The sequence below is a fragment of the Cetorhinus maximus genome, chromosome 14 (assembly GCF_964194155.1).
Source record: "Cetorhinus maximus chromosome 14, sCetMax3.hap1.1, whole genome shotgun sequence".
Lineage (NCBI taxonomy): Eukaryota > Metazoa > Chordata > Chondrichthyes > Lamniformes > Cetorhinidae > Cetorhinus > Cetorhinus maximus.
This window is the reverse complement of record NC_135892.1, coordinates 15,999,479-16,015,003: the sequence shown is the minus strand read 5'-3', so window position 1 is coordinate 16,015,003 and position 15,525 is coordinate 15,999,479. Positions and strand designations below refer to the sequence as shown.

The 15,525-nt window shown below is 45.4% G+C and overlaps 1 protein-coding gene across 9 annotated transcripts in view; it reads left to right on the top strand.

Moving 5' to 3' along the window:
• LOC144689463 (ras and Rab interactor 2-like) overlaps positions 1-15,525 on the top strand; it is a 152,565-nt gene that overhangs the window by 123,920 nt on the left and 13,120 nt on the right. For all 9 annotated transcript variants that reach the window (XM_078556569.1, XM_078556572.1, XM_078556568.1 and 6 more), the window contains 4 exons: positions 2,253-2,325; positions 4,478-4,569; positions 4,965-6,086; positions 13,539-13,844. In XM_078556569.1, the coding sequence (XP_078412695.1) occupies positions 2,253-2,325; positions 4,478-4,569; positions 4,965-6,086; positions 13,539-13,844 (1,593 nt within the window). The remainder of the gene's footprint in view (positions 1-2,252; positions 2,326-4,477; positions 4,570-4,964; positions 6,087-13,538; positions 13,845-15,525) is intronic.

Below are 15,525 nucleotides of genomic sequence, written 5' to 3'. Positions count from 1 at the left end.
AAGGTGGACATGGAAATGAGGTTTCCTCTTGTGGCTGAGTCCGGAAATAGGGGGCACCGTTTTAAAATTAGGTGTCACCCTTATAGGACAGAGATGAAGAGGATTTTTTTCTGAGGGCTGTGCGACTTTGGAACTCTACCTCAAAAGGCAGTGGAAGTGAGATCATTTAATATTTTTAAGGCAAAGGTTGTTAGGCAAGGGAATCAAAGGTTATTGGGGGTAGTTGGGAATGTAGAACTCAAAGTATAAACAGATCAGCATTGATCTTATTGAATGGCGGAGCCAGCTCCAAGGGCCGAATGGCCTCCTTCTGCTCCTGGTTCGTATGTTTCTGCACTTATCAAATGCAATGAGAAATATCAAATAAGTTCCACTGATTCAACAAAATCACCACCGATATAATTAGCTTACAACTAAAGTTCATGCACAATTTTATGAATTTATAATACACAGCGGGCTATAAACATAATAAATTAAACCTAACCCGACCTAGTTCAATACACTGATTCCTACACCCCACTGCTGTTTCCCAGCTTCAGGAAGGCGTGGCTCAGTCCTCAGAGAGAAGGACTGAAGCCTAACCCCTGGGACCATTTTCAACAATGTGCATCATTGGCCAACATGAACTCTCTCTCCCTCCCTCCCTGCCTGCATGAGTGCAACTTCAACAACACAAAAAACTCAACAGGACAAAACCACTCACTGAATTGGCACCCCATCCACCACCTCAAACATTCACTTCCTTCACCACTGGCTTACACTGGCAGCAGTGGGTACTGTATACAAGATGTACTGCAGCAACTCACCAATTCTCCTTTGACAGCATTGTCCAAACCTGTGACATCCTCCACCTGGAAGGACAAGGGCAACGGACACATGGGAACACCATCGCCTGCAAGTTCCCCTTCAAGTCATACACCATCCTGACTTGGAACTTCATCACCATTCCTTTGCTGGCTCAAAATCCTGTAACTTCTTCCCTAACAGCACTATGGGTATACCTACACCACACGGACTGCAGCAGTTCAAGAAAGCGACAATTAGAAATGAGCAAGAAATGCTGGCTAGCGATGCCCAGGTCCAGTGAAAGAATTTTTAAAAATGTTTACATTTCCCTCCCTCCTTCCTTCTCCTAATTTGCATTTATTTCTGTCTGTCTCTATTTTCTTTCTGTCTGTCTCTATTTTCTCTCTCTAACTCTCTCTCTCTTTCTCTCTCTCTTCCCCCCCGCCCCCCCACCCCCCCACTCTTTCTTCCTCCTGCAGTTTGTGTGTTTCTCTCACTCTCCCCCAACTCCATCAGTGTGAATTGCTTTCTCTCTGTCCGTCCCACAACTAGTTTGTGTTGATGTCTCTTCTTCCCCAAGTTGCTCTCTCAGGACCTGGGAGTTTCCAGGCAATTTTCATTGATCCTAATGGTACTGTCCTCACGGGCAGTAATGAAGCAGTGTGTGCCCATAAACAGGGGAACCAACAGGTTGTGGCTGCTAGCCCTGACAACTGAGGCATTGCACAAGCAAGAACAGTGCAAACGAGAGCCGTTTCTCCTGAATCGCTAGCAACAGCGCCTGGGAAACCAATTGCTTATTCCGGTCAAAGTGGAATGGATGGAAACTTAAACTCCATTGCATTTATGGCTGCTCCCATTTTTTTGCTGATGTTGGCGTTATGCCTTTGTGTCATGGTCAAATATTGACATTTTTTTTTAAAAAAAAGGTCAATATTGGCAGCATGTGCATGGTACATTAAATAGTGATTAGCAGACTGGCCTTGTGTTTACCAGCTGGGCGGCCCTACTGCTAATGCAGCAATGGTGAGAGGGATGCTGGAAAATAGAGCTGGATTTTCAAGCTGGTTGCTCAATTAAACCCAAGGACCATATGAAAATTAACTTGCGTTCTTCTAAGTCTGTCTAAGTGCTACCTACATATAACTTAAATAGTCTTTGTTTAGTTCTATTCAGAAAGGTTGACGTTTCCAATAAACCCTTGAGGATGTCACCGCAAGTGTGGAACAAGTTAATTTTGGCATGTGAATGGGCTCAGAACAGCTGTTTCAGCTTAGAGAGAGCAGTCATGTCTGCTATATCTGTCTCAAAACAGACATATTGCATTTTTTTGTTACTAGTGAAGACTATCATGATACTTTGGTTAATTTACTGCACGGCTTTAACAGAATACCCTGTGCTGTCTAATGGATTTTTCATACGCTCCTTAAGTGCTGCTTGCTAATTTTCTCTTTCTTGCTATATAGCTTTTTCACTGGAAGGATCTTGCCTGAGCTTCGCAGACTTGTTTAGGCTCATTGCTTTCTACTGTATCAGCAGGTAAGAGGAGCGAAAAATGTCAACATTATTAATCTGTCTGGTGCAAAAACTGATGTCGGAAGTTCAGAAAGGTTTCTTTTGTGTGTCTGCTCCCATCCACTCACCCACGCCCATGCATCTCTGCTGTTATCCTAGACTACAAAAGTAACCATTTCCTGTTGGGTCAGTGCAGGAAATACTTGATTAAATAGTTGAGCGATTCCACAAAGCTGCTGGGGAATTTTTTTTTTAAAAGCAAGTTTCCCCAAATTAAACAAAACCATTACGCGTGTTTAAAAAAACCATTTGGTATCGGGCGGGGGGGCAGGGGGGAGGGTGGTGTTGAGAATGGTAATTCTTTAAAAGCACAATGTTTTTCACTGAACACCTGGTGTATAATTAGGTCCTGCAGCAGTGGTAATGATTCTGGTCACGACTCAAGTCAAAACAACCTCTGTCACTGCTTCACAAAAGCAACTTGTGTTGGGCAAGGCTGCTGTTAGTCCAAAATATATATTTTTTTTAAATCCTGGAAACACACAGCCTGTCTGTCAGCACTGAAAAGTTAGGATAATACTTCAGGTGGGGATGTCAATCTGGGTGATGCTCCTTATTAAAGGGGCCGTTACTCTAGGGCGAGTGGGTGGGCTTATTTTCAATATAACCGCTTTGAGGAATGGGAGATCAGGAGCATAAATAAATATTCTTGTGCTTGAGGAGAAATCACAATTCGTTTCCTTGTCCGCAGATTATTAGTACTGATCCCCGATATTTAGAGGGAGGTGGCAAAGGGATGCCCAAAACGGCCAATTAACCCAACAAGATGTGGGGGTTCTGCCAAATTTACTGGCAGGGCCTCGTCGTTTTCTCTTGCGTTTCCCGCCCTGCAGCCGGCCAAGTTAACATCCAGGCCGCCTTTGGAAAACCAGAAGCAGGAGGCCACGACCGGGACGGTCCCCACCAATTGGGGTGAGGAGGGAGGGTTGCCATTAGGCCTTTGGACAGGGTGGTGGGTCCTGACTCTCGAGGGATGCTATGAAAGATACTTATCTTGTGCAGCCAACAGCTCACACCTCCCTTTCACTGCCAAGTTTCTCAGCCCCTGGGAAACGCAATCGACAATTGTCAAATGTAAATCGGCCTTCCAATTGCAATTGTGAGCCCAACTTAACAATGTTGATGAAGTGACCCTCCTCTTCACAGTGGGACACTCTTGACCCCTGGGGCAGAATTTTCTGCCTGTCAGGCGGGCTGGTCAGGAGCAGGCGCGGGCAGGCGTGGAGCCGATTGCCGCCACTTTATGTGGGCGGGACAGTTCAGGCCCGCCCAGCGTGACACACACCCGACAGCGCTACCTGTACGGGCGAGGGGAGGAGGGAGAGTCGGGGCCTGTGCTCTTACGTGCATGCGTGGTGACCTTACTTCATTCATCCTCACTGCAAGGTGCCACTACCTAGGTCTCATACAGGCAGGTGAAGATAATAAAAATGAATTTTGTTAAACTGATGAAAGAGACAGATTTTCTTGAGAGTTAGGTCTACCTGCTACTTGAGCTGTACCAATGGCAGTGTGTTACTCATTCTGTATGGAGGTGACCCTTGATGACATTATTACAGATATGCCTCACTTCCCCGCGCATTTTGTAATCTGGTCTGGTATGACTAGTTGATGATTTCATGATGCAATTGAATGGTGTGCTTGCACACTAGCCAGTTTGTCACAGGTACACTCCTCAGTTTACACCCCTCAGCAGCATGATTTTGAGATCAATTTTGGTGGCACCACTGTTAGACTTCTCTCTGATGCCTGGTATATAGTGTAAATGGATCCATGGAGCACGGCAATGTCTAAAAAGTGTCTTCAGCCCCATTCACACACCAATCCAGTGCAAAAAAAGCAAATTAATATTTTGAACTTAAAAAGATATTAAGGGAAAGTTGCAAGCCTTGTTGAGGGGAATACTTGACTGAAAGCCTTGTAGAGATTTACTGGAATATAAAGGAATGCATATGTATTATTGTGAAAGAATTTCTTTTGCGATTTAATGATCAGCAAAACTTCCTTGGGACTTCCCACATTTTCCCAAAGTATTCCCTACCGCTTGCCTGACTTACTCATGCGGATTCAATATCGCCTTCAGTGACGTTAAATTCTGGCTTTTTGTTTTCAAAAGGGATGTGCTGCCTTTCCCTTTAAAACTGCCTCATGGAATTACAGCTGCCAAGACTGAGACAGAGCTGGAAGCAATTGCATTCTTGGGTCTGGGTGAGTATACTTTAGGTCTACAGATTCTGCTTGAAGTGCGGGATTGAGAAGACTGTAGGGTCTTTGATCTGTAGAAAATACTCACTCATTCAGAAGCGGCAAACACCGTCTTATCTGACGTTATTGGACTTTGCCCCCTTTTAAACCCAGAATCAAATAAACTTTTATTGCGTTCGCGAATGCTGCTTCGTATCAGGTAAGGCTTAATAATTTTACAGCTTGTCACTGGAATTGTTTCCACATTCATAAAGTGATCTCTTGAAGATGTTGTTGTGAAATCCAGCAATAGTGACAGGTCAGTCCCTGACAGGGTTAATTTCTAATCTATAGTGACGTACGCTAGATGGAAACTAAAGCCCATCTGTTCTCAACTTTATGATATTCTTTTGTTTCAGAGTTCTGGAGTTCTCCTGTGTACAAGAGAGTAGCCAAGAATCCTGCACCTCCTACCAGTCCTCTCAACACAGGCTGCCCGAGCACAGAAACGAAGCAGCCCTCTCTCTTAAATGGAGTGCATTCCATACAGACACGGACGCCTTCAGAGCTGGAATGTAGCCAGACCAATGGTGCTTTGTGCTTTATAAATCCCCTGTTTTTAGAAGTGCATAGCAAAGACATTAACGGCAGCCTGAAAAGGCAGTGTGCAAAATCCAGGGAGACGGGCAGGCCCTATTTCCCCCCACCCCGACCACCGCCCCCTCGGCTGAGCCCGAACATGAACCAGACCAACAGCCCAACGACAAGCAGCAGTCAAGCAGGTGAAGATGCTGGCGCGTTCAAACGCCCAGGGACGAAGGCTGTTCCGATCCCACCGCCCCGCAGCAAGAAGCAAGCCAACAGCTCGGAAATGGAAAGAAACTCGACACCTATACTGAGAGCCGCACAGAAAATCTTTGATTACACATCAGAGGAGGCAGTGACTGCTGGAAGCAAGGGTGAGGCTCGGCCATTGCACAACGTGATTTGTAGTGGCGAAGGACCGGCTGGAAATATCAGTGCTCAAATCCTGGAAATCAAAGAGAGGCAGCGACTTAGCGACGTGAGCATGTCGACCACTTCCACGGAATCGGATTCCAGCACTATGGATGTCGAACGCAATTGCCCGTACAACCACGAGGGCGACACAAACAGCAGCTTGGAGGATTCTGACGCTGAGAGTGACCAGGAGGTTGCCCCCCCACCTTGCACCCCCAAAAAGAAAAGACGCGGCTCTTTCGTCCTCCCGAAAATAGTAAAGTCGCACATTCAAAAAGTTAGTGGCGTGTTCAGTTCGTTCATGACCCCGGAGAAGAGGATGGTGAAGAAAATTGCAGAAATGTCCCAGGATAAGCGCACATACTTTGGCTGCTTGATCCAGGACTACATCAGCTTTTTCAAGGAAAACAAGGATTGCCACGTCTCCAGCACGGACATGCTGCTCACCATTCGCCAGTTCATGACCCAGGTTAAAAGTTACTTGATCCAGAGCTCGGAGTTGGACCCGCCAATAGAATCCCTCATCCCCGAAGACGAAATAGGTGAGCAAATTGTCGGCTGGTCTTTTTGACGTTTGAAAGTAAATTGCATTTTCCTGCATGACTTGCTGAGGTGCACTGCGGTGCCATTATAGAAACAGTTAAGTTCTGGAGGAGGCACTTGAGTTTCTTTTCATGTAATGAGATTTACTGTGTATGTTAGTGAAGGAGGAACGCCGTCTTGCAAATGTCTCAGAGCCTGCCCTTTAAGGGTAGGGGGTGGGGAGCGTCAGTACTAAGATTGATGTATGAAGAGTTTGATACACTGCAGGTGCCTTTAAAGGGACACTTGATGGGGTAAAAAAAAACCCCGAAACCTAGTCTGTATAAGTGCAGCTTTTGGAAAGCCAGCCTTTTCTGTTTCAAGAGGCTTAATTGGGTGGGGTGATAAATTCGTGATCCAGTGGTGTAATTCATGTTGAAATAAATCACCTGCGTGTGACACTGTCACTAAATGTGGCCTAAAGTATTTGCTGGCATTTTCCCTCTTTGTAAACAAAGTTTCTCGAACATTTATACTTCAAGGCCGCTCCTATTAGGCAGGCTTGAAGGGCCGAATAGCATATTCTTTATTCCTGCAGCATTTCTTCTGCTCTATGTTCTTGTGTCCTATTAAAAGGCTTACTTACAATGTTGGTTGTGTGTATTGGACTCATCTGGTTCTCACTCAGAAACTGCCTCTAAAAGCGTATTGAAATTATAAAACAAGTTTAATTATATGTAGCATATCTGATTATGTAAATACACTCGTCACAGAACCATTTTATAAAGGCTCTGAGTGCAATAGAACAGAGCTTGTCATGAGGTTAACCTTTAAGTGTTCATAGTTTTAGTGCTTGGGGTATAGATGCTTTTGTATTGTTAACTAAGGATTAGTAAATGTTGTAGAAAAATGGTCAACACCCATAAAATTTATCAACAGCCAAGGTTAGTTCAAGAGAAATAAGTGCCTTTTTATTGGTCTTCAGTTTTGCAAATTATTTGAAAGCTAAAAATCAGCCATGAATCATAGGTTATTTAATCCTTGCTGGGATAATATTTGTTGCAATGAGCTATTTGAACGGGAAGTTATTCAGTCAGAAGTGTAAGTAATGTCTTGTTTAGATAATTTGCCAAAACCCAGCCAAGTCCTCCCAGTACAGACACACTGACAATGTTAATGGAGCATGGAGATCGATTGCCAACATAGACTCGCCTGCAGTTGCAAGTCGCAGATTCAGTGATGAATTGCCATTTCAAAAGTGTTGCAGGCAAGTGTCGAAGGGAAACCGTGCACCTCCCTGTGTAGAGGGAGGGAAGATCCAAAGAAGAGCTGTCTGCAGGATGCACAGTGGTACTCACTGTGACCAATATATAGCAGCCCTAATGAAAGCTTCTGTCAAGAGCAGAAATTAAAGGTCAAAAGCCTTGGGGCGGAGGGGGTAAAAAATTGTTCATATCTATGGCTCTTATTGATCTAGCAGTAATCTGCCCCTTTTTATATTTAGAAAAAGGCAGATGCTAACTTTAGTTTGTTTTATTCAGTTCTATTTAAGTTTTCCCTTTTCAGGATTTGCTCTACACACCCACCACTTGGCCCTTGACAGCACTATGTTTAATTACTCAAATACGCCGCAGGAGTTTGGAAGAAATGAAATGGCTGACTAAGCATGCTTGTCATCTGGTGAACAGATTTTAGCTGTCTTTGAAACAGGAAACAAGCAGTCTGAGCAAACCATTAACTTATTTTTCATTTGGCTTTTAAGTTGCAGGATGGTGCCGTTTAAGATGCTGAGGTGACTTTTTTTTAAAGATCCCAGAATTGGCAAGTGTGGCGTAAAGAATTAGGGATCTGAAATGAAAACAGAAAATGAGCAAACATTTTCTGGTTAATCCATATTTCAAGGAGAAACCCTTCATCAGAACTGAGCATCAGCTGGCTGAGTTAGTTCTGATGAAAAGTCCACACCTAAAACATGAACTTGTTTGGCTCTTCCACCTTTTTTTTTTGTTTTTTTTTTGTATTCTGAATGACTAATTTAAAATAATGCTGTTGGGACCCGCTGTGTGTTTCCAGGATCATCTTTTGTCATTCCAGAATTGGAGGGAATATGGGTAACATTGAGCAAAAAAAGAGTCAGCAAAAGTGGAAATGAATACTAACCACAGATTTCACTTTCTAAAAATAATCAAGACAATACTATCTTTTGCCAACAGTGAGGTCATTTGGTTTTGGCTCCTCCGGTGTTTTGCAGAAACTGAAAATCTGAATTACCCAACAACCCTTGAGAACCGCTAGAACCAGCAAGTAAATAAAGCTAGTTAACCTTTAAGCTTCTGCCCCGCTCTCCTGCTCAGCTAAACCTAGGCTGTTTGAAGGGAGTTCAGGATTAGTAAGCCTTGGAATGGGAAGTCAGGGTCCTGAGCAATGGCTAGTCGGGTAGGTTTGTCAGCAGTCTACTGAAGATGAGAAAAAAGCTATTACAGCGAAGTTTCACTCGTCCTAGTTATGGCTGTTTTAACGCCTGGAGAAGGAAGGAAGGTGAATCTTTGAGGTCCTGCTCGCTGCTGGCATTGGACTCATACAGGTCCCCAGTGGAGATTAAGATAAGGGCCCCTCCTCTCCGTCCTGCTACCAGCACTTGTTACTTAGCTTTGGGTGCCCCTCATGGCCTGGGACCCTGGGCACTGATCCAGGTTGCAAGCTCCCTAAAGCAGATCCTGTTGTTATCTCAGTAGATAATTTTAATTTGTCACATTCAGTCCCTGAAAGGCACAGTCTACTTTAAACATCCATTTGTGAAACCACCATGGTGGCTGATGAATGTTGCTTCTCCAGTGTGGATGCCAACCTGCAACAGGATAGGCTATGAGTGCAGCTCTCTTCCTTCATCCAGTTTTTATTTTTTACCTGGCTGTTGCATGAATTAAAAAAACGTGGTGCCAAACTTCACTGGCTTTACTGTACCCGCTTTTGTGGCGTGTGTTCTGAGAGGGAGAGTGTGTGTGGACGGAATTTTCAGTGTCTGCTGGTGTCGGGCGTGTTTGGTAGCGTGAACGGACAATATGGCAAGAAGGCCAAAAATCGGTTCTGCAACATCGTGAAATCAGTTTGCAATTGTCCCCCCTGCCCGTCAATGGTAGGCCGCATTTCCCGGCGCCGGACATCGGCAAACTGATTGGAATACATCAGCATACCATTGTAAGCCCAGCTCACCAGAATCATCTCCCCACACTGGATCACCCAGGCACGTCAGCGTGATTCCATGCCAATGTGTTTCACAGCTGTACATAAGCGACGTGCACCTGGTGAGCTGCACTTTGCTCGTGACCTGGAGGTTTGTTTGCCTACCTTGCTTCGGGCAGCACTCGCAGTCATCAGCGCCAGGCTTTGCAGGCAGCACCGCATCACTTTTAGGAGGGCTCACGGGCAGGACTCTATCTACCAGACCAACCATAAGGCGCAGCTGCAGGGCTAGAGTTGTACTGGGGAAGGGAGATATCCCAGGGTGTGTGTGGGGGCACTTGTTGATCTGTGCAAGTGGCCTCAAGATGGTGAGGGCTGGGGAGGCCAGATGGAGATGTGAGGGTGTGTGTGTGAGAATGGGTGGTGATGTCCCTTGAGCTGGCAGTGAGTGAGATGCCAGTGAATGTGTGATGGATTTGAGTGTGTGAGTTTAGAGTGATGAGATGATTGCCATACCCTGGCAGCACAAGTGAGATTATTCATCCTCTATCTGCATTGGATGCATTGGATGGCCAACCCCTTCTGTGCAACATTGGCACTAATCACCACTGCCATCGCCCACCAAGCTGAAGTGGTAATGTTGCTGCCCCTCCTACGGCCAGTGCTGGAGTAGAGGGCATCACGGCGGGCCTCCACAGCATCCAAGGGGCCCTCGAGAGACACGTCACTAAACCTGGGGCCTGCAGCCTGCTTGCCTTTTGGGGCCACATCTTCTTTGCAGCCGCCCTGGGCTGGCAGCACTGACAGGTATGCACGCAGCCGTCCGGTGTGCACGCAGCCGTCCTGTGTGCACGCAGCCGTCCTGTATGCACGCAGCCGTCCTGTGTGCACGCAGCCGTCCTGTGTGCACGCAGCCGTCCTGGGCTGGCAGCACTGACAGGTATGCACGCAGCTGCACTTTAAATGTGGTGCCCGGCATGAGGACGCAGTGAGATGCTGGCATGGCAGACGAATCGGAGCCCACGCGCCATCGAAACAGCGCGTTTTCTGGGAATGCATGATTAATGAGGCGGGATTGGGATGGTACACCATGAAAAGCCGCCATTGTGACCGGCGGGTAAATCGTCGTTTTTCCCATCTGCTACCGCACTTAGGGTGGAATTGGCCCAGATTTGCTGTGTGTGTTGTGTGTGTGTGTGTTGTGTGTGTGTGTGTGTGTTGTGTGTGTTGTGTGTGTGTGTGTGTTGTGTGTGTTGTGTGTGTGTGTGTGTGTGTGTGTTGTGTGTGTGTGTGTTGTGTGTGTGTGTGTGTGTGTGTTGTGTGTGTGTGTGTTTGTGTGTGTGTTGTGTGTGTTGTGTGTGTTGTGTGTGTGTGTGTTGTGTGTGTTGTGTGTGTTGTGTGTGTGTGTGTTGTGTGTGTTGTGTGTGTGTGTGTTGTGTGTGTGTGTGTGTGTTGTGTGTGTGTGTGTGTGTGTGTGCATTACCTTCCCAGTTTTGAACACACCATAGTGATGAATTGTCTTAGGGGCAGCATCAACATTGAAAAAAAACGCAGATAAACTTTTTCTTCCACATTTATGAACACTCAATACAGTGATATAATGTACATTGTAAAAATTATAGCTCATCCAAAACTCTGCTGCCCATATCCTAACTCATACCAAGGTCCATTCTCCCATTACTCACATAAGCCTACACTGGTTCCCAGTCCCCAAACACTCAAGTTTTAAAATTCTCAATCCCTATCTCTATAACCTCCCCCTGCTTTAAAACTGAGAACTCTTGTATTTCTTCAACTATGGCCTCTTACCCATCCCCCAAATTCTTCGCCGCATCTGTGACTGAGCCTTCTGCTGTCTAGGCCCTAAGTTCTGCAATTCCCTCCTGAACCTCTTCACCTCTCTCTCTTCTCATTTAAGACAGTCCTTCAAACCCACCTGTCCCATTGTCTCCCTTTTTGGCTCTGTCAATTTTGTCAGTTTGTTCCCTGAAGCGCCTTAGGTTGCTTTATTGAAAGTGCTATATAAATGAAAGTTGTTGTTACATCTAATGCTGCCATCATCGCGTTGCAAATGATGGTCCTTTCTTCTAAACAGCACTGATTTCTTTTTAAAGTTATTTGCCACCACACAGCAGGAGAGTCTTGGAGGTCTTTTAGATTCATTTAAATTAATTTGAGTTAAATACTCGTGTCTCTGTGGCGTCAAGAGAATGTAATGCTTTTTCAAGCTGTATATTTTCATCCTAAACTACATGGTATACTATATAACTGATATTATTTAACTATATAACTGGATGAGACAGTTACAGCTACCTCATTTCAGAAGTTAAACTGGTGGTGTGTATTAATAGTCTATACCCTGATTCAAACCCATAGCAATTCAATAATGTTTCTACAAAATGATTCAAGTGAATCTTGCTGCCATCAATGAGTGGCCATTCATGTCATTGGGTCATATATACTAGGAAAGCTCATCCTTCGTTACTAGTCTTTGCTAAGTTAAGCTGATCGGCGAAACACTCGACAACTATCCCAGTCCTCAGCAAGCTGAATGAGGGACAGAATCCTACAATTATCTTAGACCTCTCTGCCTCTATACCTCTCTCTCCTCCTTTAAGGCATTACTTAAAACCATCCCCTTTCCTGTTTCAATTTCTCCTTACATGGCAGCAACCTCCTGCCTTGTAAGATGACGGTTTGCAGCCTGGTGGTCAACTCTGTGTTAAACACCGCCTGATGTGGCTCAGGAGCCACATTCTGGTATGTCAGTCTCTGCTTCATTTGCTGCAGAGGAAGACAAGGGGGCTGGGAAGGTGCACAATTCGCTGCCCCTGTTGCCTCTGGGCCCTCTACTCTGCCAACTGGGCTTTTTGTTTCTGCTCGTACCTTCCAACGCCCTTCCAAGCAGTCAGATTCCAGAGGCCACAGCCGTCAGTGGCAGTCTCCCAGTTGTCAGTGTCAATGCCCGCCATCTTCGTATCTCAATTGCAGGTAGCCTTGTAGTGGAAGTATGAATGTCCAGGAGTTCATGGCCCTGCGGTCAGTTCATTGTACAGAAGTTCTTTGGCTATACGGCCGCCGTCCATCCGATGAAAGTGGCCGAGTTGGAGGAGTCGTTGTTGGCTTAGCAATGAGTGTGTGCTGATGGATTTGGCTTGCTCAAGGACTCGGAGTTGGTGACTTGTCCTGCCAGGTGTTGTCAAGGGTACATCTGAGACAGCGAAGGTGGAAAATGTTCCGCCTTTTTTCCAGGTCCCATCACTGTAGAGGAGTGCACTAAGGACACATTCTCGCTCGGTTTGCAGTTTGGTGTTCACAGTCCGGTTGCTGTTGTTCCACACACACTTATTTAGCTTGGACATAACAGCTGAAGCCCCTGTCATGTATGCGTGTGTGCGCGCGCGTGTGTGTTGATTGCAGCACCAAGTGACAGATTCCTGGTGATTGTGGAGCCCAGATATGTGAAGCTATCAACAACTTTTAGCTCAGCTGGCTGAGGAGAGGGCTGGGAGAAAACACAGACCAGCAAATCCTGCACCTTCTTGGCCCATTGTCTTCCTCTGCAGCAACTGAAATACTTTTGAAGTGTAGTCACTGTTGTAAACGACAGGCAGTTTATGCACGGCAAGGTCCCACAAACAGCGGTGAAATAAATGACCAGATCATCGATTTTAGATTCTGGTTGGGGGATAGGTATTGGTCAGGAAACCAAGACAATTCCCCCACTCTTCCTTGAGTAGGTCCAATAGGATCCTTCATGTGCACCTGAGAGGGCAGATGGAGCGTCAGTATATTATCTCAATTCAAAGATGAGCATCTCTGACCGTTCCGAATCCCCTCGGTACTATACTGAAGTGCCAAAGCCAGGTTTGACACTAATATTGAATTGATGCCACCATGCTGAATTGCTCCATGTTCAAATAGCTGAGCATTGATAATATTTCTCTGGCACAGTCTTTTGTGTTCCTATTGTAAAACTTCAAAATCTGACCATATTCTGCATGCAGCCTTTCCTCGTTTGACATTATGAAAGGGGAATACTGCGTCCTTTCATCACATCAACAAAGGAGGAAAGCTTTCCTGTAATTTTGTGGAGTAGAAAGCTTCAATAAATACCAGTTGACTTTTCTCCTCTTAACGTTTTTTAAATAGATGTATGACACACATGAATATGATTCCTTTGCTGTGAAACGTTTCTAATCTATTATCAGACAGTATTATTTCCAGCCCTAAACTTGAACTTGATTTGGATTTTGAACGCTTTGTTTTTTTTTTGTGACATTTTTCAGGGTTTGTTTTGGAGAAAGCGATGCACAAATGCATTCTGAAGCCGCTGAAATCTTATATTTACGCAACTTTGAAGCAATTTCACATCTCTGACGGCTCCTGGAAGCAGTTGAAAGAAAATCTGCTCTCTGTTAAACAGAAAGTGCCTAAGGAGCTGGGAGTAGATGCCGCCGTCCCTGACGCTGTTACCTTGGATAAAATAAAGCACAAGCTTTCGAATATGCAGAAGGCATACTCTCCTGAGAAGAAGGTGTGCCTACTGCTGAGGGTCTGTAAAGTTATCTACACTGTCATGGAGAACAATTCAGGTATGTTGTTATTTTACTACACTGGGCCTTGGAACAATAATCAGTTAATGGATGTTTTTAAAGTGCCAGGAGTGGGTTAATTAATTGTAAAAGACAAGCCATGTCTAAACAATTTTATTGAAATAACAGAGCACACAAATAAAGATGATGTCGTGTATTGACTTTCAAATGGTGTTGGTAAGCTGCCACAAGGGAGGGACTAGACTTGGGTATGTGTGCTCAACAGATGACTCAAAAATAGAGTGTTCCTTATTACTAAGAGAGCTACAAGCAATTTCAGAAGATTCAGACAGTTATTTGATGCTGAATAAAATTTCATAGGAAGAGCAATGAGGTGATACCTTTTGGAAGCGAGAATATGGAGGGAACGTGTACGTCAAATCGTTGAAAGTTCGAAGTAAATAGAAGAGAAAAGAGACCAGGAGCTTCAGATGGACACATATTTGAGAGAGGACAACGTGATAAAGGTGTTAGGAAATCATATAGCTTTTATAAGTCTTAGTGTCTGCTTTTAGATATTCTCTGGTGTGCAGCAATACTGGTTGCTCTCGTTAGTAGTCTGGGCATCATCTGTTTAGAGGCATGCCCTAATAATTGGATATCATGCCCCTCGCACATGGCCTCACATACACTACTTCAATCTTTTCTTTAGAAAAGTGAGGCCAGATTAATGGCGAGTTGTTTTATTTCCCAATCAACAAGTGAACTAAAGCAATAGCCAAGGCAAAGCAAGTACCAATTAGTGCATTTTCACTTGCTTCTGGGAAAATTTGAAGGAAAAATAATAAACCATATGCCCTGTCCTTTCTCATTGGGGTCATGCTGGCTCATGGACCTGTGATGAGAGTGTTGATCATTATTGTACCAGCAGTCAGACTTCAATATTTATTCAACTGCAAAAATACAAAAGCAAAAAACTACAGATTCTGGAAAACCAAAATAAAACACAAAATGCTGGAAATACTGGAAGGTCAGGCAAAATCTGTGTAGAGGAACTGAGTTAACTTTTCAGGTTGAAATATCTTGACCTGAAAGGTTGGGCAGAGTTTATGAAGGAGATGGTCTTGTCCATTGGCTGGAGAGCCAACAGGAGCCTCTGTCGCCACTGCATGGTGCCAGTGCCAGCCAGGCATTTAGCTGGGCAGCTGCGTACCTTCCCCAGGGTCAAGGACTCTAGGGAAGGTGAGGGGAGGAGCTGCCCAAGGTGACCAGGTGTCCCTTATTTTACAGGAATGCCCTGCCATCGAGCTCACTGCCTGGTGTCCCCGGGCTACATGCATCTAAGACTCTGTTTTTCCCCTAATTTGGACCATTAAATCTCAGATCTGGCACTACATTCCACCCCCCACCCACCCACCCCACTCCACACCCTGCTCCAATGGACCCCCATGCCAGAGTGTCCCTTAATTCTCTCTGCAAGAGTTGGACACCTCGGTCCTGCCAGCCAATCGGAGGCCAATAGCTCTTCATTGCTCGGCATTGCCACCAGGGCGGTGGTACCTACTGCCAATACAACATGGGACCCAGGTGAGTGTTGGGGGGAGGTGGAGGGGGTGTCACGGGTGGGAGGGGGTTTTCGGGGCAGCAAGGGCAGGGGGTTGGCTCTCACCTGGCCCCCCTCCTTCCTGATGCCGGGTCCCTCGATCATACACTGTACGCTGTTGAACTAGAGCACCCCCTC